Source organism: Protopterus annectens, chromosome 4.part0 (assembly GCF_019279795.1).
Source record: "Protopterus annectens isolate FY-2018-M chromosome 4.part0, PAN1.0, whole genome shotgun sequence".
NCBI classification, from domain to species: domain Eukaryota; kingdom Metazoa; phylum Chordata; order Ceratodontiformes; family Protopteridae; genus Protopterus; species Protopterus annectens.
In genome coordinates this window covers 1,616,555,096-1,616,581,633 of record NC_056733.1, presented here as the reverse complement: position 1 = coordinate 1,616,581,633, position 26,538 = coordinate 1,616,555,096, and the positions used below count along the sequence as shown (strand labels likewise).

Genomic DNA, 26,538 nt, shown 5'->3' with positions numbered 1-26,538 from the left:
AAGAGCACACCTGGCCCTCCTCATCCTCGTCTATCCATTTTAAACACCTTTCTGGTGATACCAAAATTCAAAATGCTCATCCTCCAGCAACTGCTATCCATGCTCTCCAAGGATACTTGGTTAGCCACCTTAGACCTAAAAGAGGCCTACCTCCACATTCCTATCAGGGAATCATGCTGGAAATATTTACATTTCAGGGCAGGATCTCTGCACTTTCAGTTCTCTGCACTTCCGTTTGGCTTATCTACCTCTCCCAGAGTTTTCCCAAAATGTCTGACTCCCGCAATTGCCTTTTGTAGGCAAAGGAATATCCAAATTTACCCATACTTAGACGACTGCCTAATTCAGGCAGACAGTCAGGAAAAGCTGCTCAAGCACCTGGCCTTTGTAAAGTCCCTACTGACCTCCTTATGGTACACTGTCAACGAGAAGAAATCCAAACTAGTACCCACCCAAAGGATTATATTCTTGGGAGCAAGCCTGGACACAGCCTCCCAGATGGCATTCCTTACTCCAGAAAAGCAAACTTACCTGACAGCTTACTTCTCACAACTAGCCACACAGACCCCAGTTATCTGCAAGGAAAATCCTACAAGCTCTGGGGTTCATGGCATCTTGCATTCTGATCATTCCATATGCCGGACTGCATATGAGGAAACTTCAGTGGTACCTAAAAAGCCTTTGGTGTCAACACTCTCAAGACCTGGAAACTCTTATACCAGTGATACCTTGCCTAAGGAAAGATTTTCTTAGGTTGGCAGCAGCATGCTCCCACAACAAGGGACTACCTTTCTCACCACCATCAGACTATGCCTGGGGTGCACACCTGGATGTCATGTGCATACATGACCAATGGAGCCCGCAGCAAATCCATCTGCACATGAACCAAAAAGAGATGTTAGCTGTCCAGCACGCATTGACAGCTTTCAGGCCCCTTTTCTCCCCAGGGGCTCTCCTGATCAAAACAGACAACACCACCGTGATGTGGTATGTCAACAAGCAGGGAGGGGCTCTCGCCTACCCTCTATGCAGGCTGGCCATGACCCTTTGGCACACAGCCTCTGCCATGTAACTCCACGTGTTAGCACAACTCCTGCCAGGTTCTCTAAACTCTCTGGCAGACCACTTAAGCAGAAATCTTTTGGACCCACATGAGTGGCAGCTAGAGAAAAGAACCTTCACCCTAATAACTCAGAAATAGGGCACACCAAAGGTCGACCTCTTTGCCTCCCACACCAACCATCAGCTTAGCAAGTTTTGCACCAGGGATCATCACTGCATGGCTTGGAAAGTGGATACCTTATCCTTCCCCTGGGTCAGTCTGTTGGTCTACGCATTTCCTCCACTACCTCTCAAGGTACTGCTCAAAATAAGGAAGGAAAAACCAAGGACAATTCTTATTGCTCCAGACTGGCCTCGGCAGCACTGGTACCCACTGCTGCGCAGCCTGTCCCCACTGCCACCATGGCATCTCACTCAGACCCCAAACCTCCTGACCCAGATGGAAGGAGAATTCATACATCCCCAATTGCAGACCCTCAATTTGATAAATGGAAAAGGTTCTGCACCTGGATTCAGGCTAAAGGAGCCGATATGGGTACAGCCCTCCCTACCTCTCATCCTGGATTACCTAGCTAACCTGCTCCACCTTGGTCTCTCTTTTTCCTCTCTTAAAATTCATGCCTCTGCTATCTGTGCTCATTGCCACACTGTGCAGTGCCTGTTCTCACACCCTGTAATCAAACAATTCCTAAGAGGGGCTAGCAACTTGAGGCCACCCAGAAGAGCACCTATCCCAGCTTGGGACTTTAACTTTGTATTGGAAAAGCTCACCCTACCCCCCTTTGAACCAGCATCTTCAACAGAGTTAAAATTTCTCTACTGGATGATGGCTGTTCTTCTGGCCATCACTTCAGCTAGAAGAGTCTCTGAGCTACAGGCACTCATGGCTGTGGAATCCTTCATCATCTTCCATGCTGACAGGGGTTTCCCTCAGGACTAACCCATCCTTCATGCCCAAAGAGGTGTCCACTATGCCTCTCAACCAATCCATTCATTTGACTACCTTTTTCCCTAACCCACAAAACAAGGGGGAAAGGATCCTGCACTCTAGATGTGCACAGACAGGTCAGATTCTATCTCGGCAGGACTAAATCATTCAGGAAGTCTGATCAATTACTGGTTAGCTTTGCTGCAGGGGCAGAGGGCAAAATCATCTCCAAACAAACTATTTCCAAATGGAATGCACACTGCATCAATTTCTGTTACAAGCAGCACGGAAAACCTCCCCCTAAGGGGGTCAGGACTCACTCCACCAGAGCAGCCTCCACCTCTGCAGCTTTCGTCAGAGGAGTCCGCACCAGGGACATCCTTGAAGCTGCCACTTGGACATCTTTTCACACTTTCACCAAGCATTACCACCTGCATATCTTCTCCAAATCCAGGGCAGGCTTTGCCACTGCAGTCTTGCAGGGCATCCTAGCCAGCCCCTAGTCTCCCTGACTGCCTCCACCCTTTTCCTCAGCTTTGGGAATCAACCCAAATGTGATGACTGCAACAGTGAAACATGAAGAACATAGTACAGTTGTGTACACTATGTAGATGTTCGAGTGTATTCACTGTTGCAGTCCTGGTTTCCCTCCCTCCATCCCTCTCTTCTTTCTCTCTCTCTCCTTACAAGGAAAATTTTGGTATTTACTTTCTACTGGTGGGGTTCTTCCACCGTAACCTGGCTCCCACTTGGGGGCTCCTAACAGGGCAAGAAAAACTGGTTTAATGGCGTTGGCTGCCTTATTTTATACTACTAACGACCTGACGTCAGTCCTGAAGCGAAAGCAACTGACGCAGAAATACTAAGCCTCTGGTATTCGGGCCGGCCGAGGGCTACCCTGGCAGGGATACCCCATATGTGATGAGTGCAACAGTGAATACACTCTAACTTCTACATTTATGGTAAGTGTACACAACTGTACTTTCCCTGCTCTGATCCCATAGACCTATTCCACAGGGACAGCCAGTACCAACTAGTGTCCAGAGAGTTCCTTTAGAGGAGCTAACCCTCTTTTCAGACACCTCCCCAGAGCATCCAGTTGAGGAGGTACACCTCAAGAGAATGTGTCAAAGGAGATACTGACTTTGACGAGGAGGAAGGGTCCCCCAGATCACCACCTAATGATGTCTCTATTTGGAGATATTTTAGAGATCCTTAAACAGATATTTTAGAGATCCTCAGACAGATAGGTGGTTAGTCTTCAGATAATCCTTCCCCTGAGGAGAACATATTTCTGGAAGATTGTGGTGCTGGCTCATGTATGTCTTTGGTGATTCCATCCAGCTGATGAGCTCATCGATCTGTTCTCTCACCTGGCACGGAAGGAATCAGATTCTGTTGAATCAGTCCCACGTCATTCAGGTTAGATTTTGGCCCCTCCAAAAGACAGGCCTCATTGGCGCAAGGGAGTCCCTGTTGATGCAGTGATTGTGGTGGCATCCAATAAAAATGTGCTAGCAGAACAGAGCTTCTCTGTACATCGCCCTAACAGAGAGTCTGGGGTGTTAGACCGATTTGGAAAGCACGTATTTGCTTCACCGACCTATTTCTTAAGGTCCTTGAATTATTTGGTGCACTTTACAAGGCTACAGATGGATTTGATAAGGGAGCTCTCAAAATCCCTATCAGAGTCCATGTCTGTGAATGACTATAAAAGATCATCCTCCCAACTGGCCACTCTTTTATCTACAGTGGATATAAAAAGTGTACATACCCCTGTTAAAATGCCAGATTTTTGGGATATAAAAAAATGAAACCACAATAAATAATTTCAAAACTTTTCCCATCTTTAATGTGACCTATAACCTGTACAATTCAATTGAAAAAACAACAAATCTGTTAGGGGAAAAAATATAAAAAATAAAAAACGTACAATAAGCTCGTTGCATAAGTGTGCACACCCTTAAACTAATACTTTGTTGAAGCACCTTTTGATTTAATTACAGCATTCAGCCTTCTTAGGTAGGAGTCTATCAACATGGCACATTTTGACTTGGCAACATTTGCCCTTTATTCCTTGCAAAAGCACTCCAAATCTGTCAGATTGCAAGGGCATCTCTTGTGCACAGCCATCTTCAGGTCACCCCACAGATTTTTTATTGGATTTAGGTCTGGGCTCTGGCTGGGCCATTCCAAAACTTTTTTTTCTTTTGGTGAAGCCATTCTTTTGTTGATTTGGATGTATCCTTGGGGTCAGTGTCATGTTAAAAGGTGAAATTCCTCTTCATCTTCAGCTTTGTAGCAGATGCCTGAAAGTTTTGGGCTAAAAGTGACTGGTAGTTGGAACTGTTCATAATTCCCTCCACATTGACTAAAGCTCTAGTTCCAGCTGAAGAAAAGCGACCTCCAAGTATGATAACTGCCACCACCGTGCTTCACCGTGGGGATAGTGTTCTTTTGGTCATGCAAAGTGTTGTTTTTGCACCAAACATACCTTTTGGAATTGTGACCAAAAAGTTCGACCTTGGTCTCATCAGACCATAACACATTTTCCCACATGCTTTTGGGAGACTTGATTTATTGTTCTGCAAATTTTAGCTGGGCCTGGATGTTTTTCTGTGTAAAAAAAGGCTTCCATCTTGCAACCCTACCCCATAGTCCAGACATATGGAGAATATGGAAGATTATTGCCACATGTAGTACAAAACCAGTACTTGCCAGAAATTCCTGCAGCTCTTTCAGTGTTGCTGTAGGTCTCTTGGCAGCCTCCCTGACCTGTTTTCATCTTGTCTTTTCATCAGTTTTGGAGGGATGTCCAGTTCTTTGCAGCGTCACTGTTGTCCCGTATTTTCTCTCCTTTTTATGACTGTCTTCACTGTGTTCCATGGCATATCCAATGCAGTGGAAATTTTTTTGTACCCTTCTCCTGACTGATACCTTTCAACAATGAGATCCCTTTGATGTTTTGTAAGCTCTCTGCAAGCCATGGCTTTTGCTGTAGCAGGCAACTGAGTAAATGTCAGGAAAATCCTACTAGGACAGCTGAACTCTATTTGGGGTTAATCAGATTCTCTTTAATTGATGGCAGGTGTGTACCCAAGAAGACTGAATGCTGTAATTAAATCAAAAGGTGCTTCAACAAAGTCTTGGTTTAAGGGTGTGCTCACTTATGCAACCAGTTTATTGTACGTTTTTTATTTTTTATATTATTTTCCCTAACAGATTTGTTTTTCAATTAAATTGTACAGGTTATGGGTCACATTAAAGGTGGGAAAAGTTTTGAAATTATTTATTGTGATCTCATTTTTTTATACCACAAAAACCTGGCATTTTAACAGGGGTGTGTTGTGTACACTTTTAATATCCACTGTATTTCCAGTGTGACCATGAGGTTGATCTGACATGCTTTAGAGGGTACCCGACAGGTGGCCGGTTCCAGCATTGCTGTTCAGAGACATGCATGGATTCAGCTATGCAACTCTACGGAGCCTTTCAAGTCTTCTTTCATCAATGCTACTTTTGATGGAATGTCCTTGTTTGGCCCTTCTGTGAAAGAGACACATGTTCTTCATGTTTCACTGTTGCAGTCATCACATTTGGGTTAACCCTGCCAGGGTAGCCCTCGGCCGGCCCAAATACCAGAGACTTAGTATTTCTGCGTCGGTTGCTGTCGCTTGAGGACTGACTTCAGGTCGTCAGTGGTATAAAGTAAGGCAGCTGACGCCATTACATCAGTCTTTCATGCCATGGAGCCTGAAACAGAAGCAGTTCACACGAGTGCCGGTCGGCCACTACCTGAATTTTCATCTCCGAATTGAAGTTGAAGTCTTCTAAAGCTAAGTACCCCATTGGGGATCCTTTTTTCTTGCACTAACCAATGTCAGAAAAAGTTAATAATTGTTTCGCCTGTGGAAAGCAAATACCACACCAAGACTTCCATTCTTACTGTATCACTTATTTAGGCCCAGACCGCAATGTCCCCCGTTGTCGCTTCTGTGCTTTGTTCAACGCCAGAACTATCCATCATTGTGTTCTTATTGTAGCCAGATATTTTCGTTTACAGTCCTCGAATTCTGGTATGGCTTCGGTAAGCCATCCGACAGCTGATCTTCCAAAAAATGTGAAGATAAGACAGACAGACTGCACAGGTCCAAATCTTCCGACGACGTTTCCGTTAAGCTAGTCGTCAGTCCTCCGGTACTCAGTGAGGTCCTTTGCACTACCGAATCTCGACATAAACTGACGTCTTCTTTCACGACTACCGTTCTTTCAAAAACAATCGAGTTCCTTAGGCCCAGGGTTCAAACCACACCCAAGAAACTGACGACCTACCCTCAGGCGCCTGCTGCCTTGCCTCAGTCTCAAATGCTTAAAATGGTGGAAGACCTTATCATGCTGATCAGGGGAAGCCAAGCTACCCACTCAAAAAGGAAAAGAGATGTCTCCTGTAGTTTTGTCTGAACAAGAGTCAGATGAATCTGATGCATCTGACTATGAAGACATGCAATCCATCTCCACTTATGAGGATTCTGATGCAGAGGACTCCATTCCTTCATCCTCTCCCCCAGAAGAATATTCCTTTGGGGAAGCCCTGCATACTTTAAGGGAGCATTTCCAGTGGGAGAGTCAGGAGTATCCTCAGTCTAAAGAGACGGGGAATTCCTAGATTTTCCACAACACAGACCCTTGGCCATCCCCCCAGTCCTAGATGTTGTGGAGGATATTTTCCTTGAATCCAGCTTGACTCCTGATGCCCTGCCTCCTGCTCCCAGAAAACCAGACAGGTACTATAGAGTCCCTGACTCACAAATATATTTTTAAAAATCCAACAGTTGACCCTGAGGTCATTTCCCAAGGGCCAAAAGGGATTAAAGCAACCTCTGCTAAGAATCCCACCCCCTCAGACAGGAATTCCCAAGCTTTGGACAGATGGGATAAAAAAGGTATACACCTCAGCTACTCTTGCTATCAGGGCACTAAATTGTCAGTTCCATATGCTGAAATTTCAGCAACATACCTTGGAACTCCTTAAACAAAAAATATCTTCCTTTCCTGCTTGGGCAGAATCTAAAGATTTACAAGACTTAATCCATTCTGCAAATCAAGTAACTAAACACACTTTGCACTGTGGTTTTGACACCCTAGAAGCTTCTTGCAGGGCAGCAGTCACTGGATCTGTCATTAGAAGACATGCATGGCTTAAGGAACAATCCCTGCCAGACCATGTCAAATCTAAGTTGTTGGATGCCCCCTTGCACAAAGATAACTTATTTGGCACTAAGGCAGAAGAGGTCTTAAAAAAGATGGAAGAAAAAACAAAATCTGTACAAATTCAAAATGTTCACCCTCCAGCAGCTGCTACCCATGCTCTCCAAGTACGCTTGGCTAGCCACCCTAGATCTAAAAGAGGCTTACCTCCACATTCCTATAAGGGAATCATGCAGGAAATATCTCAGCTTCAGGGCAGGATCTCAACACTTTCAGTTCTTTGCGCTTCCCTTTGGCTTATCTCCTGCTCCCACAGTTTTAATAAAGTGTCTGGCTCTGGCCATTGCCTTTTGCAGACAAGGAAATATCAAAATTTACCCATACATAGATGACTGCCTTATTCAGGCAGACAGCCAGGAAAAGCTACTTAAGCACCTAGCCTTTGTAAAGACCCTTCTGATCTCCCTAGGGTACGCAATCAACGAAAATAAATCCATACAGGTGCCCACCGTACGGATAATCTTCCTGAGAGAAAGTTTGGACACAGCATCCCAGATGGCATACCTTACACTAGAGAAACAGATTTTCCTGACAGCCTACTTCTCTCAACTAGCCACCAGGCCCCAGCTTTCTGCAAGGAAGATCCTGCAAGCTCTGAGGTTCATGGCATCTTGCATACTACTCATTCCATATGCAAGACTGCATATGAGGAAACTTCAGTGGTACCTAAAGAGCCTTTGGTGTCAACACTCTCAAGACCTGGAAACTCTTCTATCTATAATTCCTTGCCTCAAAAAGGAATTTCATTGGTGGGCAACAGCATGCTCCCACAACAAGGGACTGCCCTTCTCCCCACTCCCTGCTGCCTAGACCCTCACCACAGATGCATCAGACTGTGCTTGGGGGTGCACACCTGGATGGCAGGTGCATACAGGGCCAATTGAGCCCACAGCAAATCCCTCTGCACATCAGTCCAAAAGAGATGATGGCTGTGCAGCATGCCTTGATAGCTTTCAAACCCCTTCTCTCTCCAGGGGTTCTCCTGATCAAAACAGACAACACCACTGTGATGTGGTACATCAACAAGCAGGAAGGGACTCTCTCCTACCCTCTATGCAGGCTGCCCATGACCCTTTGGCTCACAGCCTCTTCTATGCAAATATACCTGTTAGAACAATACCTACCAGGCTCTCTCAACTCTCTGGCAGACCAATTAAGCAGACTCCTTCTGGACCCACATGAGTGGCAACTCAACAGAAATACCTTCACCCTAATAACTCAGAAATGGGGAACCCTGAAGGTCGACCTCTTTGCCTCCCACACCAACCATCAGCTCAGCAAATTCTACACCAGGGAGCATCACTGCATGGCTTGAAAAGTGGAAGACCTGTCCTTCCCCTGGGTCAGTTTATCAGTCTATGCCTTTCCTCCCCTACCTCTCATCCCCAGGGTACTGATCAAAATAAGGGAGGAAAAACCAAGGACCATTCTTATAGCTCCAGACTGGCCCCGACAACACTGGTAACCCTTGCTGTGCAGCCTGTCCCCACTGCCTCCATGCCATCTTCCCCAGATTCCAAACCTCCTGACCCAGAGGGAAGGGGAAATCTTGCATCGCCAATTGCAGACACTCAGTTTGGCAGCTTGGCTTATTCCCTAACCCCGAACCAATCTGCTATCCTCAGTAAACAGGTTCTGGATGTTATCCATGAGGCCAGACGTCCTAGCACCAGAAAGTCTTATGCAGATAAATGGAAAAGGTTCTGCACCTGAATAAAGGCTAAAGGTGCCAGTATGGCACAACCCTCCATCCTGGATTACTTAATGACCTACTACACAGTGGTCTCTCTTTCTCCTCTATAAAAATTCATGCCTCTGCTATTTCTGCTCATTTTCCCACTGAGCAGCCCCTTTTCTCACACCCTTTGATCAAACAGTTCCTCAGAGGGGCTTGCAACTTGAGACCCCCAGAAGGGCACCAACACCAGCTTGGGACCTTAACTTTGTCTTTAAAAAGCTCACCCTGCCTCCTTTCGAACCAGCTTCTTCTGCAGACCTAAAATTTCTCTCCTGGAAGACAGCATTCCTTCTGGCCATCACTTCACTGAGAAGAGTCTCTGAGCTCCAAGCACTCATGGCTGTGGAACCCTTCATCTTCTTCCATGCAGACATGGTATCCCTCAGGACTAACCCATCCTTCATGCCCAAGGTGGTGTCCAATGTGGCACTCAACCAATCCATTCATTTGCCCACCTTATTCCCTAATCCCCAGAACAAGGGGGGGAAAGATTCTTCACTCTCTAGATGTGCACAGACAGCTCAGATTCTATCTGGACAGGACTAAATCCTTCAGAAGGTCTGATCAATTGCTGGTTAGCCTTGCTACAGGGCCAGAAGGCAAAGCGAGCAGCCTCCACCTCTGCAGCTTTCCTCAGAGGAGTCCCTACCAGTGACATCCTGGAGGCTGCCACCTGGACATCCTTTCACACTTTTGCCAAGCATTACCACCTGCCTGTCTTCTCCGAATCCAGGGCAGGGTTTGCGTTCTGCTTTCTTGCAGGGCATCCTAGCCAGCCCCTAGTTTCCTTGACTGCCTCCACCCATTTCCTCAGCTTTGGGAATCTACCCAAATGTGATGACTGCAACAGTAAAACATGAAGAACATAGTACAGTTGTGTATACTTACCATAAATGTAGATGTTCGAGTGTATTCACTGTTGCAGTCCTGGTTTCCCTCCCTCCATCCCCCTTTATTCTCTTTCTCCTTTTATTACCTTTTTTTCCTTGTTGTTCTCCTTTCCTTACAAGGGACATATTGGTATTTATTTTCCACTGGTGTGGTTCTTCCACCAGAACCTGGCCTCCTACTTTGGGGGCACTTGACAGGTTAGGGCAAGAAAAACTGATGTAATGCCATCGGCTGCCTTACTTTATACCACTGCCGACCTGACATCAGTCCTCAAGCGACAGCAACCGATGCAGAAATACTAAGTCTCTTGTATTCTGGCCGGCTGAGGGCTACCCTGGCAGGGATAACCCAAATGGGATGACTGCAACAGTGAATACACTCAAAACATCTACATTACTGGTAAGTGTGCACGGCTGTACTTTTCCCACAGTGAACAAGAAGGAAAGACCCTGTCTGCCGTAGGTATTTGCTTTTCTACCCCTCAGCAATCCTTTTCGTGGAGTCAAGGAAGAAGCAAGAAAATGCGGTTTCATAAATCCCAGGGATCTTTCCAGGATTCACATGGAGACATCTCCTTCATGGGTGGGCAGAGGATGGAGTTCAAATGTAAGACACTGTCCCCGTGACAGAGGAGGCCTGCAAAACCAGGGTTTCTGGAATTCCTTCCCGGATAGACCCTTTCAATGCTTCTGAAGGGCTGCCCAACTGCTCACCTTTGGAGGCAGTCAGGGGACATTTGTCCTTGCACCCAGATGCCTGGGCTACAATAACAAAAGATTCTTGGGTGCTACAAATAATAACCAGAGGTTATTTCATACCATTTTTCCAGACTCCCCCAACCAAAAGAAAGCTTCACAATATTCCACCCAGTCAGAGAGAAGCTGCAGCTCAAGAGATTCTAAAGCTACTGGACAGAAGAGTCATCCAGGAGGTCCCATCAGACCAAGTTCATGTTAGTGCCAAAAAAAGACAAGGGACCTGAGAGCAATTTTGGATCTAAGCAATCTGAACTATTATGTGAGGAAATAAACATTCCAAATAGTCACGGTTCAGTCCATTCTACCTCTTTTACACAAGGACGATTGGATGTGCGTAATCAATCTTCAGGATGTGTACTATTATATCAGAATTAGCAGATGCTCCCAAAGATACTTATTCTTTGGGATGGAGCCAGACACTATCAGTTCAGAGCCATGACCTTTGGACTCACCACAGCCCCCAGGGTGTTTACCAAATGTATGGTGGTGGTGACAGCTCACCTCAGACTGCAGGAATTCCAGTGTTCCATACTTAGATGAATGGCTCCTCAGCACCCCTAGCCAGGCATCTTCTACAACAGTCCATGGACTATATACTCACAACTTTTCCAAACTCTAGACATTACAGTCAACATTATCAAATCCAAACTACAAACCAGTACAGAACCTGGAGTTTATTGGTGCTCATTTAAACACAATAAGTCAGATTGCTTCTCTGCCTCGTAATTTTATAGATACAATTAAGTTCGAGATGCAACAGATTTTCTCATCCTGTTCCTCCAGCCAGACTTGTTTTTCAGGGTCTCGGTTCCATGGCAGGTTCTGTAGTATTAGTCCCATTAGCATGTTACTATATGCGTGTTCTACAGTGGATTCTGGCTGTTTAGTGGTCTGTTCTACATCCTCTGTCCTTTCCAGGCAAACTTACTCAGGTATGTAGAAACCATCTTCATTGGTTGATCCATTTGGACGCCATTTTTGTAGGTCACCCTTTGTTCTGTCTTCCCAATGGCTACAATGACCACAGATGCCTCTGAGCTGGGATGCGGAGGGGGGCAATTTCTTGTGAAGGATGGTCCAAGGCATGTGGTCCCCCTAAGAGAACAATTCGCACATCAGTGTCCTAGAGATGAGAGCAGTCCTACTAGTGTTGCAGGCCTTTCAAGGTGTTCTCCCTCTGTGGACTATTGGGATTCAACCAACAACATGTCTGTGGTCTGTTACATAAATAAATAAGGGGGAACTCAATCTTCCCCCTCTAGCATGAAGCTGTAAGAGTGTGGCAATGGCGACCTCCTTCTATTCTTCTGCTTTGTAGTGGCAACGCACATTCCAGGGAAATCCAGCATACTGGCAGACAAACTCAGCAGGTCCATTCTGTTACCTCATGAGTGGTCTGTCAATCAGTGGTGATTTTCCATCGTTGAGGCCAACCTTGCTGTGATCGTTTTGCATCTCTCCACAACAACAAATTCTGCAGGTACTTTGCCCTGACCCCCCCCTCAGGGGAGTGACAGTCTCCTTTACACCTATCTCCAGTAGCTCTTATTTCAAAATTCTTAGAAAGCCAGTTAGTTGAAGAACTCTGTTGTACTCATTGCTCCTTTTTGGCCTTGCCAGGAGTGGTTCGCCTTGCTTTGGTCTGATGTTCTTTATCCTCCTGGGGTACAGGACCCCAGCCCAGACCTTCTGTCTCATCCCTCAGAGATGAAGCAGCCCAATATCCCAGGCCTCAGACTGACTGCATGGATTCTCAAGTTCCATTAATAGTGAGATAGCCCAGGTTTTCTTCTCTGGTTCATCATATACTTTTGTCCTCCCCGAAAGAGTCTACTAAGAAGATTTGTAAGAGTAAATGGAAAAGATTCTCATTTTAGGCCCTGAAAAATGACATTGATCCTTTTACTGTCCCTATTTCTTCAGTGTTGGAATTTTTAGCTTCTCTTTTTTTAAGGAAGGTGGTAGTTTTTCCACAGTCAAAGTACAGTTGGCAGCCACATCATATTTTTACTCAGGAGACCATGTTTCTTGCTTGGCTGCTTCTAAGTTGTGCAAGACTTACCTCAAGGGTACCCACTTGCTCAGACCTCCAGTGAAAGATCCTTCATCCCCATGGGATTTAACATTAGTACTTCAAGGATTGACTCAAGAACCCTTTGAATCTTCAGATTTAAAATTTCTGTCTTGGAAAAGTCTTCTTAGTTGCTATTACATTTCTGAACTCCAAGCTGTTTCATCCACCCCCCCCCCCCCTTAAATTATTTTTCACAAAGTTAGAGCTACCTTACGAAGCAGTCCTTCCTTCCTACCAGTAGTAGCCTCTGAATTAAACATAAATCAAACCATTCACTTACTAGTCTTCTTTCCTAAATTTTCAAATAAGGGAGAAGATGTTACATCTTTTAGATGTACAGAGACAGCTATGTTTCTGTTTACATAGAACAACATTTTTCAGAAAAACAGACCAGTTTTTTGTTTATTTTTCACCAAGGAGGCAGGGATCTCCAATTTCTAAAGTTACCTTGGCCAAATAGATAACTAATTGCATTTTCTTGATATATTCACAGCAAATTCTCTACAAACCAAAACCACCTAAGGCTTATTCAGCTAGATCCATGGCCACATCATCTGCATTCTGGTCTAGCTCTTCCGTTGATGATATTTGTGTAGCAGCCACATGGTCTAATGCTCATACCTTCATTACTCATTACAAATATGTCTAATTTCCAGAAACAGGGTTGCTTTTGGTTCAGCAGTTCTCCATAATACCTTTCTACAAGGGACTCCAAGATTCACATAACTGGCGATCCTGTCCCATATGTTGAGGAAGAATGAAAAGGACAGCGTCAGATATTAGTTATGTACTCACCATAACAATGCATCTGTGTTGTCCATTTTTATTCTTCAACTTTCCTACCACCTCCCCCCTTCCTGTCATTGTCTGAAGTGACCTGATGGACTTTTTGGAACCTGTTGTTCCAGGTTTGAGCCCTGGTTCTGTTACTGTTCTGTTTCCCTTTTTATATTTTAAGATGTTTTAGCAGCAAATTCAGTCTGATGTATTGTGGGTGGACTAGGGCATTATGTGTAGAGGGAGAAACTCAAGACTTGGATTCAAAGTCAGTGGAATGCGGCCATATCAAATCTGTAACCCATATGTTGAAGAAGAATGAAAATGGACAACAGATCCATAGTTAGGGTGAGTACATAACTTTAATTTTTACTCATAGCTATCAAACATTTAAGTCATGGCTGCTTATTTTAGAGTTACATTTACTGTTCTTGGTGTGCTGGACTGGTGCAGCTGGTAACAGCACTCCCATAAGGACAAGGAGGAGTTACTTACACCAGAAAAATATAAACATTCAACTAGAAATGACCCCAAAATTTGAGGGTTGTGGTTAGACTTTCCCCCCTGCTTCAGGATTTACACACTTGATGGTTGGCAAGGGAACAGCACAACTAATGGGCTGTTAACACTTATCCCTCTTACTCTGTACTGTAGAAGAGGCATAGCAAGGAGTATTCTCAAGCTAGAATATACCCATCCACCAATTCCTCTTAATTTTGGTCTAAATATTCAGTTCTGTGTCCAGTTGTCATTAACAAAATCTGCAGACTTTCTACACTTGCCATTACATTGAGCACCACTACCTTGCAATACAAAATGTCAGCTAGCTAGCAGATATATTATATTGCTATCAACATTAACTTTCAGTCTTTTGAGGAATTGGTGTTTCCCATCATTAAGACACAGACTATTAGGAACGTTCTGAATGACTTGAGAAATATTCTTATAAGATCTTTACCCATGCTGAGACCTCAGTCTGTGAAAATAGTAGATGGGAAGGGCTTCAGGCAAATTGTCTCTGCTAACTGAAACCACCTGCCAGAGAATATAAGGAATGAAACAAACTGTTCTTCCTTTAGGAAAAACATGATGGATTATTTAAAGAAGTATTTTCTTGTAATTGTTTCAGAGATTATGGATAATTGACTCCTCTCTATTAAACAGATACATTTGTTAAGTAGTTCTACTTCAGTGTTGCTTTCTTTTGAGATGGATTGTTGTGAGTTTCATTCCCCCAAATTAGTTTGTAGCTAATATTATGTTCTACAGGTATCCGCTGTTTAACATCTTGGATAGGTTTTATCCCATAGAACATTCTTCTGCACAATGTCTGACCCCATTTATGTCCGCTTAGTACAGTATGGAGGGTGGAGCAGTGGTGTAACGGCATGGTCTTCTCACAGCATGAGGTTCTATGGTTTGATTCTTGACTGGAGTGCCTTATGTGCAGAGTGTGCATGTCCTCCCTGCATTCACGTGGGTTTTCTCCCACATTCCAAAGACATCCAGTAGGTGGATTAGACACGCACTGAATTGGCCTAGGTGTGAGTGTGTGCATGCGAATGTGTGTTGCATCTTCCAAGGAGAGTTGGGCCTTGGGCTAGCAACCTGAGCTCATAAAATCCGTAACTGCTACAGAAACAACAAGTGCTGAAAGGTGCTACCAACCTCAGTTCGTAAAACCTATAACTGCTGCAGAAACAATGAGTGCTGAAAGGTGCTCATGGCCCAGTGTATCACATGGTGCATAAAAGGGAGAGAGAGAGAGATACAACAGTATGGATGTAAATGCAGTTGGATGTTGTGCAGAAAGACGTTAAGTGGCATATACCTGTGCTTATACTTATGTGCTACTCACACTTTTGCTTTTCATTACTAATTCTTTTTATCTGTTCTCATACTCACTGTAAAGCTTTATTCTCCTGCTTATATTTTTGCCCTACTTTCCTACGTACACTTGCTTTTTTGTTCACGGTTGCACTTTTCATCCTTTACTGTTTCCATGCGTACATTAGTTTTAGTTATTTGTCAAAATAGTTAATATTTGCCAGTTCATGTGCCATACAGCGATAAAATACGAAGTATTGCCCTGGTGACTTCAGCTTAATTAGTGCCTCAGGAACCTAACAGAACTGGTGGGGGAATGTATACCCATCCTGGGGGTGATGGAGCCAGCTTGGCACTGCCCACTCACTAAGAGAAAAGGCAGGGACCCAAATGTGTGGCTTGACTGCTGCCACTAGACTCACCAAGGTACTGCCAGGTGGCAGCCTTTATTAAGAGTGTGCAGCTACCTGGGGAAAGCATTGCGGGCCACCACAGTGATACAGATTACACCATCTACCGCATTGGGTGGGTTTAGGTCATTACAGGGGGGTCTGTATTATAAGAACAAAGTTTTAAATATTCGAACACCATATGGGCAACACCAAATGGTCGAATATTTAAAACCTCGCAAGTGTGAATGGAGATTGCCTTAGGGAGTTCTTCCCTTTACTTCAACGTAGTGCAATCTCGGAGTTGGTAGATTTAAGTAGCGGGGGTGTGGAGGTTGCAGTTGGGCTTGTCCCCCTGCTCAGAGTGATCAGGTAGGTTTTTCTTTTATTTTTACATCTTTTATTTTGGTTTAGATATTTTACAACTTCGCTCATATGGTGTTCGAAGTTGTAAAACTTCGTTCTTATAATATAAATCCCATTGCAGGAACCTTCATTGCTGGGACTAAAGCATCTTCACTGCTTCGTGAATGAAGGTTTCCTGTAGGCAGCTCTCTCCCTGATCTTGAGTGAATCCCTGGGAAAGAGAACAAATGGGCCATGCCTGATTTTGGTATGTGCAGGGGGGGGCAGGAAGTTCATGGTTGGCAAGCAATGGGGCAAAAACACAGAAAAAATATTTTAATGTTTTGAAAATTCTGCTACTCTCTATGAAACTTATTTTTGATTTGTATATATTCGTGTGTATAGTTTATAATTGCATTATATAATATTATTGGTGCTTTCATTCATGTTCTGTGAATGTTACTGTTTTGCATATAAGCACCTTTGTGTGTACATATTCTGCACTCTGTTTTTCAATGTTTACTAACTCATGGCCTTACTCATAAGATCAAATCAAATAAAGCTCATTCCTCTGTTACACATACATTGCTCCACAGATGAGCAATATCAACAGTCATGTAGTTATCCTTAGCCTGGTTCCAACCCCAAAAGAGATGAACATTTTCGTACATTTCAGATGTCTCACTGAAAAGAAATTGAAAGACCTAATGCTGACAGAAATGTATTTCACCATGTTATTTTCAGACACAAAGACTGTCCTGATAAATGACATTCAGCAGTGATCTTGTAACTGCACTGTGCTTTCAGGTATAGCATACCTCTTCGCCCCTATCCTTGGAAAATAGTCACCTTCTAATTTTTGATTATCTTTATACACCTGTTATGTTATACTGTAATGAAAATGAACTAAATGTCCACAGTAGTGTATTTCAACTTGATGCTGTCAGATACAAATATACCGTTTCCAAACTAGCCATCTCGTTTATTGTTGTACAGTGATGCTGTACTTTTATTTTAACAAATATGGCCCCAAAAATACCACCTCCTTTCTGTGCACATTTCTGACATTTCATTGTGAAGAAAGTGAAAGATACAGAGGCCTCAGTAATGTATTTCAGCTCATTGCTTATAAACATGTGCCCTGCCTCCTAACAAGCCATATCTGTGGTCATTTAGCAATGATAAAGTAACTGCACTTTGCCTTTACACACAGCTTGCCTCCCTTACCCCCCCCCCCATCAATAAAAAAGATCCCTGTCTTTTTATATCGTTGGGATATTTGTGGTGAAAGTGAAGCAACAAATGGCCACAAAACAAATGTCAGATGTTCATCGTGCATACAGCTGCAGTAATCACAGATGGGTTTTCTGCTGTCAGGCGGTCCCTCGGTCGGCCGAATTCCAAAGTCTTGGTCCGGCGTCGGTTGTTGTCGCTTTCTCTTCTGACGTCAGTGAGGCCAGAGTATATAAGACACAGCCAACGCCATGTTCTTCAGTCTTTTTTGCCGCGCGGTGCCCGAAGCAGAAGCAGTTCGCAAGTGCCGGTCGGCCAGCTCCTGAATTACGAATATTTTGGAAACCGAAGTCTTCATTAAAGCTAAGTACCCCGTTGGGGAAACTTTTCTTGCCTCAGACCGATGTCAGAAAAAGTTAATAATTGTATTTCTTGTGGGAAGCAAATAGCGCATAAGGATTTCCATTCCCTCTGCATACCTTGTTTGGGCCCAGACCACGACGTCTCGGGCTGTCATTTTTGCGCTACCTTCAATAAACGCACTATTAAGCGTCGGGCGGAGTTCGCCCAGCACTATTTTGGTAAAGCTTTTGATTATAAAATGTCGTCGGACACTCCGACTACCGTTTTGTCCAAAAAACGCAAGGAAAAGGACCGACATGCAAGGCCCGCGGTCCCCGCCAACACCACGCCAAAACAGGCTACACGTGGTCCGGTTCTCAGCGAGACGCCTTTGCAGTCCCTGACTACCGACGAAACTCCTTTGGCGGTGTTCTCTGTACCCGAGACCGCTGGGTCCTCGGCCCTTTCCCAGACTACAACCGAAGCCTCGGCTAATGTTGAGCCTACTAATGTGGACAGGTCCACTTCCACCCATGGTGTATTTAGGCCCTCATCTTCTTTTTCAATTAAGGCCTTTACTAAATCCAAAGCAGCCAGGCATCCCACGAGGCCTGTTGCACAGGGCCCATCTCCAGGTCCTATGCCTAAAAAACAGATGCTTAAAATGGCTGAGGATTTAATTACTCTTATCAGAGGTTCTCAACCCCCTCCAGACAAGAGACCCAGAGTGGAGGAAGATTCTCCCTCTTCTGATCAGGGATCCATTTTATCAGAACATTCTGATGCAGAGGAACACTCTTACTCTCCTTTTGAGGATTCGGATGCAGAACAGTCCATTCCTTCTGTATCCCCCCCTGAGGATTTTTCCTTTGGGGAAACCTTGCACACCTTGAGGGAACACTTCCATTGGGAAGGCCAAGACTTTTCAGATTCCAAGAAAAGACTTAGGGAATTTCTTTTGTTACCTCAACACAGACCTCTGGCTATACCCCCTGTTTTGGACATACTGGATGATGTCTATTTGGAGGCTTGTCTTAACCCGGATTCTCTGCCTCCTGCACCAGTCAAACCTGATAGGTATTACAGAGTACCCAGCTCTCACCAATTTCTCTTCAAAAGCCATAATGCTGACCCTGAAACCATTTCACAAGGCCCCAAGGGATTGAAGGCCTCCACTGCCAAGAATCCACTTCCTGCAGAAAGGGAATCAAGATCTTTAGAAAGGTGGGGAAAAAAGGTATATACCTCGGCCAACCTAGCCATGAGGGCTTTAAATTGTCAGTTTCATATGCTTAAATATCAACAGTTCCTGTTATCACAATTAAGGAACAAAATGTCTCAACCTGAACAACCAGATTTAAAGGAGTTACAGGATATGATACATAGTGCAGAGCAAGTGGGTAAACACACCTTACAATGTGGTTATGATGCCCTAGAGGCCTCAAGTAGAGCGGCTGCTACAGGATCAGTCATTCGCAGACATGCCTGGCTTAGGGAACAAAATTTACCTGATCATGTGAAAGCTAAACTTCTAGATGCCCCTTTACAAAAGGATGTGCTGTTTGGTACTAATGCTGAGGAGATACTACGGAAAATGGAAGAAAAAGCCAAATCTATGCAAACTGTCAAAGCTTTCTTACAGGTCCAACCGCCACGTTTTAGCAGAAATTGGCCTTCAAAAAAACTGGTCCTTTCCAGCCTCTGACAAGCCCCAAAGAGGTAGATACAGACGCACAAGGGGCAGAGGGCAATCACAAGGATCATATAGAGGCCGACAATGGCAAACTCCAGCACCAAGAGGTGGCGAAGACAGTGCACAACAATACAGGAAGCAAACCCAATGACTCCCTCATTTCCATGCCAAGCAGGTCTCAGCTGGCAGCACCTTTGGGAGGGAAATTAGCATTATTTGCAAGCAATTGGCATATTGTCACAACAGACAAATGGATCCTGGGCATTATAAACAGAGGCTACAAATTTCAATTCAACACTCTTCCAAAAATGAGAGGCATGCCAAACCTGCCACAAAATCAAAGGGCAGAGGCACAATTGCAAATTTCAAAGCTCATAAGCATGAGGGCTATTCAAGAGGTACCTACTCACCAACAAGGTCAAGGTTTTTATTCAAGACTTTTTCTGGTACCAAGAAAAGGAACCGACTGGAGACCCATTTTGGACTTATCCATCCTAAACACATTTCTACTCGTACCAAAATTCAAGATGCTCACATTACAGCAGCTTCTTCCCATGTTGGGCAAGGAGTTTTGGCTGGTAACATTGGACCTCAAGGAGGCATACCTGCATGTCCCAATCAGACAAAGCTGCAGAAGATACCTCAGATTTCTTGCAGGTTCAATCCACTATCAATTCTCTGCATTGCCCTTTGGCTTATCTACTGCGCCCAGAGTATTCACAAAGTGCCTGGCATCAGTGATTGCCTACTGCAGACTTCAAGGGATACAAATTTACCCTTATCTGGACGACTGCCTGATCCAAGCGGACAGCAAGCACATACTTCTGGAACATCTGGCATATGTGACACGGTTACAGCTTTCTCTGGGATATACAATCAACAAGGAGAAATCAAGGCTAACACCATCTAAGAAAATCACTTTCCTGGGTGCCAACTTGGACACAAACACCCAGATGGCCTACCTTACACCAGAAAAACAGGGGCAACTATCTCAGTACTTCAAAACACTAGAAAAAAGTACCAGGCTTACTGCAAGGAAAATCCTGCAGGCTCTGGGATTCATGGCATCTTGCATTCTTCTAATTACATGTGCAAAGCTGCATATGAGGAAACTTCAATGGTACCTAAAAAACCTATGGTCTCAACACAGTCACAGTTTGGAAACAATAATACCAATAATTCCATGTTTGCAAAAGGAATTTCTATGGTGGGCCCAAGCATGTCAAGCAAACACAGGCCTCTCATTTTGCAAGCCTCAAGCAAAGCAAGTCATAACCACAGACGCCTCAGACTAAGCCTGGGGGGCGCACATGATGGACAGGTGCATTCAGGGCAAATGGTCCCAAAAGGAAAAGCACCTTCACATCAATCAAAAAGAAATGCTAGCAGTAATAAATGCATTTACAGCTTTCAAGGACTTCCTGCATCCAGGACAATTACTGATAAGAACAGACAACACCATGGTAATGTGGTACATAAACAAACAAGGAGGAACACATTCATACCCCTTGTGCAGACTAGCCATGACTCTTTGGAACTTGGCTCTGGAAAGACAAATCGAACTTCAAGCACAGTACTTGCCAGGATTGGAATTCACACTGGCAGACAATCTAAGCAGAAATATGACAGATCCACACGAATGGAAGTTACATCCTCAGGTGTTTGCAGAAATAATCCAAGCATGGGGGAGGCCATACATAGATCTTTTTGCCTCCCACAGGAATCATCAATTGGAAAAGTTTTGTTCGAGGACCTTTCATCCAAAGGCCTGGAGAGTGGATGCCCTTTCATTCAGTTGGACAGCATGGACAGTGTACGCATTCCCACCTCTGCCTCTTCTGCCCAAGGTGCTTTTGAAAGCAAGAACAGACAAACCGAAGATGATACTGATTGCTCCAGATTGGCCAAGGCAACACTGGTACCCACTCCTGAGGAGCCTAACACATACTCCTCCCTGGTCCCTGCCTCTAATGCCTCTTCTGCTGACTCAGCACAGCTACAAAACTCTTCACAGTTAGCTGAATACACTCAATCTCGCTGCATGGAAAATTCCTTAACACCACAACAGGCCCTACTCTCCAAGGAGGTGCAGGATGTCATTTTGGAGGCCAGAAGGCCATCTACCAGAAAAGCTTACTCCGCAAAATGGAAGCGGTTTTGCTCTTGGAATGAGAAAAGAGGCCAGGACCCTAGAAAACTGAACTTGCCTCCGGTATTACAGTATCTAGCTGAGCTGCTGAACAGTGGACTTTCATTTTCTTCCATAAAAATCCATGCCTCAGCCATTTCTGCAGAATTCAACACGGATCCTCCTTTATTTTCTCACCCACTCTTACTACAGTTCCTCAGAGGGGCTAAGAATATTAGACCACCAAGGAAGCAACCAATACCAGCATGGGATCTTAATTACATACTAGAAAAATTAACATTGCCTCCTTTTGAACCAGCTGCCGCAACAGATTTGCAGTATTTGTCCTGGAAAACAGCCTTCCTTCTGGCCATCACTTCAGCTCGTAGGGTTTCTGAACTACAGGCCCTCATGGCGGTGCAGCCCTTTCTCATTTTCCATCAGGACAGGGTTTCCCTTCGTACCAACCCATCATTTATGCCTAAAGTGGTATCCAGGGTAGCTTTAAATCAAGCCATTCACCTACCTACCTTTTACCCCAATCCTCAAAACAAAGGGGAAAGGCTGCTACACTCTTTAGACATCCATAGGCAGCTACGTTATTATTTGGATAGAACAAAGTCCTTCAGGAAATCAGAACAACTCTTTGTGTCCTATGCTGTAGGGGCTCAAGGGAAGCCAGTTACAAAACAGACTATTTCAAAGTGGATAGGCCACTGCATACGGTTTTGTTATTCCTATCATGGGAAATCTGTTCCTGCAGGTATCAGATCTCACTCCACCAGGGCCACAGCTACCTCTACAGCCTTCCTCAGAGGAGTTCCTACCAAAGATATTTTGGAGGCAGCCACTTGGAGTTCTGTACATACCTTCACAAAACACTACCACCTACCTTTATACTCCAGAACAAGAGCAGGCTTTGCCACTGCTGTTTTGCAGGGCATTCTGGCTCAACCCAGTTCCTCCTAGTACCTACCACCCTGTGCATAGCTTTGGGACTCTACCCATCTGTGATTACTGCAGCTGTATGCACGATGAACATAGTACAGTTTTGTACCTACCATAAATGTAGATGTTCGAGTGCTAATACAGCTGCAGTACAGGTTTCCCTCCCTCCTTCCCCACTTGGTAAAGGCATGGGGCCTAACAACCTCTTCATACTACCTGACTGGGTTATCCTGCTATGTTTTATTTGCTTGCTACCACTGTTTTTGGATTATATTGCATTGCTTGTATTTGCATATATGCATTATTTATATATATTGCCTTCCTTCTGGGGGCACCTGACATCTGGGGCAAGAAAGACTGAAGAACATGGCGTCGGCTGTGTCTTATATACTTTGGCCTCACTGACGTCAGAAGAGAAAGCGACAACAACCGACGCCGGACCAAGACTTTGGAATTCGGCCGACCGAGGGACCGCCTGACGGCAGAAAACCCATCTGTGATTACTACAGCTGTATTAGCACTCGAACATCTACATTTATGGTAGGTACAAAACTGTACTTTTGTCACTCTCAGACATTTATACAGTTTCTTCACCCCATCAGTAATATTGTGAGCATGGAACTGCCTGTTAATGTCATGCATGGACCCCCCCCCTCAAAAAATAGCTGCTTCAAGCAATCACTTCCAGCAGCGTGAAATTACAAAGGAAGTATAAGAACTGAGATGTCTTGGGACTCATTGTCCTTGACTTTTCTGTGGTGCCAAGGTAACTCAGGCTTCATAGTTAGAGTTAAATCACTTGCTGAAATATAGATATGAATATACAGTGAAGAAAGGCATACTTTTAATTGTTAAAGGTTCAGTTTCACATTCTATAACTCAAGGAGTTGAAAAAGCATAGGACTTTGAAGTAAGTTTTGAGTGGTCGATAACTATAGAATGTTTGCCTGTATTGTTTTCCAACAAACATAAAGGCGGAGTGACATTATCTTCCTCATGATGGGTTATGGTTTTGTTAGTGAAGATCAGTTCAGTAGCATGATTCATTTATATTTGTCTCTTTTTCTTATTCCATGCAAGTATGTAGAAAATGTATTCATTTTCTTTGTGTGTATACATTTTTTTTGTTCCAGTGTAATAGCTTTCAGAAAAGCTAACAAAGTTGGATTCTTCATCAAGGTGATTCCACAACGTGAGGAGGGAGATGTCATTGTGAGCTTTAAAATGAGGCATGAATTCAGAAATCCAGCAACTTCTCTCCGCCCCACTGAAGAGGGAGAACAGACATCAGAAATAGTATGGCTGAACCACCATGTTGAGTTGACCCTAGGTCCGCTTGCACCTTAGGTCCACAGAAGAATAGTCAGTGTAACAGTTTGTCGAAGAAAACTACACTAGGCTGAACCTATTGAAACCAGCTGCCAGAGCTATTCACTGATGTGTTATCTTGAAAAGTTTGGACTGTAGTAAACAGCAAAAGTTCCTTATATCAGGAAAAACTTTCTTTAGGGTGCTGTTTTGTTTTTGAAAATGTGATTAAATTATATGGCTGTTTGAAGTTCAGGATAAGTGCAGAGATGTACATGGTAAAGCAGTTTTTTTTTTCACAGAAGGGTTTGTAGTGCACATTTCTTGTGTTTAGTTGTTCTTGCACCACTCTTCCTTTTCCATGTCTCCTTGCATGGAACAGCTTTAGAGTAGTTGTACTTAAAATACATTCATTGATTTTGCTTGTCCAGAAACAGCACACATTAATTCAAAGAATGGTTCCAGACTTCTTGTTAGAAAGTGAAAGCAGTCACAATAATGGTTGTTGTTTGATATTAGTGGCTGGATTTCCAATCTCCTGCTGTTATTAGATTTGTATGTTATTTTATATTGCAGTAGGTGTAAATCCTGTACCAGCCACCACCAAAAGCACTTCAGGCTGACCATGGAAGCTGTTTGGAGTTTATAATGACACTGTTCATGCACCTGCTGTGAAGCTATGCTGCTGTAGTTAAATGGCCATCAACCACATGACAGCAATGTGCTTGATGCTGTATTATTTATACATCATCAAACTCCCAGAGCCTGAAAAGCACTGCATTTATACAACTGTACAGAAGAAAACGGAATATGATTGTTGATCCTAATGTAACAGTTTAGCCAAGATGCTGGAGTAAGAATGTTTTCTGGGAAATGTGCATTAGTACTTAGTAATTTATGAATATATTACAAGACAAATTCATTGAATGTATTCCATGTAGCTGTTGAGATCCTGTCTGCAAATGCTGATAAATATTTTTGTGTATCCCACATAGGGAGCCTTCCCTTTATGCAAGCAGCTGTTTTTTGATAAAATGTAAAAAAATGCTTTGATAAGTTTTAAAATTACTTACACATGTAGGCTGAATTTCTCAGTTCCTGAGCAGTAGCCACATCACCAAGTAGTACTACACCAATTTGTTGTGGCTCTGCTCCAAGACTGATCTTTGCAGCAGTGTTTTTGGCTTATTGTTCCCATTGTGCACAAAACTGGTTCTGATTTTTTGTGTTAAGCATGTTTGTAAATCTATGCATTATTCACAGCTGTTACTGGGGCAGTGCGGATACAAATGCAGTAGTTGGAGTTCATCTTAAACCATTAATGTGTAATATCCAGTATTTTACACATTTGTCTCACTGTTACTCCTACGGTGTATGCATACATAGGAATGTACACCATATTAAAGAATGGTAGCAGCACAGAAGGTGGTATCTTAAGTTTATAAAAGTTGAAGGTTGCACTGTATGTTGTCCAGTTTGTTTTATTGACATGTTGATGTATCATAAGTATCTTGGTATTCTAGAAGAATTCATCTGAAAGATCTGCCTTTTTTTTCTCTTTTTTGCTGTAGTAAAACAGAAGTAAACTAACGTGTTTGCATCTCCATGACATTTTAGGACTAGCGGTGTACCTTAGTTTGCAATCTTCTTGTGTGGCTTGCTGTCCCTAGGAAACCATATTTGTAGGCTAGTTGTCTTACGAGATTAGTTAATATAGTTTTACAGTGACAGCCAGATATGAATTTCTGTGTCATTTTGCATTTGTTACTGACTCCTCCAGTGGTTGTGCAATTTTATTTTGGAAGTACACTAACTTGTTACGCAGTGCCAAATTGCAGTTTAAATTTACAACATTTATTCTCATTTACTGAGTACAGATCACTGAAGTGAGAATTCTTATAGCTTTATAAAATATATAGACATAGGAGTAGATTTGTTGTAAAGTGTAATAAAGTATTTATTCATTAATATATAGAGTTTAAAATCTGCAGCTGTATTGCTTCCTGTTCTAAACCTTTTAGGCTCAAAAAGCATAATCATGATCATCTGCACTGGTGGTTTAGGCTTCTGAAGCAAAATGTAACACAAGGTTTAGCATGTCTGTACTGGTGTCCATGTTTGTTTCTGTGCTGTTTTCATGACACTTTTTGTACATAGCCTGCATGCTGCCATAGCTGTGTCCCTTAGTTGGGCACTCATTCTGGCAAAATCTCATTTGTCTTGCTTTAGGTAATTATTGCTGAAACTAAAACAGCATCTCTGCATTTAACTTGAAAGTAAATGTTAAATGTTCAGCATAAAATCAAAGACTGGCAGCACAAAAACATCCTAATTTATATGTGTCAACACTTACTAACTTGGGCCAAGAATTGTTTTGCTTGAAACATAAAAGTAAAGTATAACCACTGTTAGGTATTAGTTTTCTTAAAGTGGAGTGGACTGGAGGAAGGAAACGTTTTTATTGTGTACAGTAACAGTACTGTACTAGTGATTCAACTGTTAGGTTTCACTTAGTGTATGTAACCGATAACCAGATAAATAAACTGAGACAAAAAACTTCATGTGCTCAGTGTTTTGTTTACATAACAGACTTGTATTCTTGCAGGTAGCTTACTTTAGGAAACCTAAAAACACTCTTATGATGTTTGGTGTGTGTATATGTACTTTTTTGATTTTTTCCTTACTTTTTTATAAAGTACATCTTATGATTGTATATGCTATTCATACATTTTATAAGCTGCATCTGGTGAAGACAGAGTAGCAGTAAGATGAGCAGAGAAGACCAGTCGTGTCTGTGCCTAGCAAAAGTCTCCAGTTTAGCCTGAAGGA

At 43.4% G+C, this 26,538-nt stretch overlaps 1 protein-coding gene across 2 annotated transcripts in view; it reads left to right on the top strand.

Annotated features, from left to right (window-relative positions):
• Positions 1-26,270, top strand: part of DCTN4 (dynactin subunit 4) — a 778,985-nt gene extending 752,715 nt beyond the window's left edge. For both annotated transcript variants that reach the window (XM_044069397.1, XM_044069396.1), the window contains one exon: positions 23,535-26,270. In XM_044069397.1, the coding sequence (XP_043925332.1) occupies positions 23,535-23,748 (214 nt within the window). In that variant the 3' untranslated portion in view covers positions 23,749-26,270. The remainder of the gene's footprint in view (positions 1-23,534) is intronic.
• Positions 26,271-26,538: the final 268 nt, after the last annotated feature.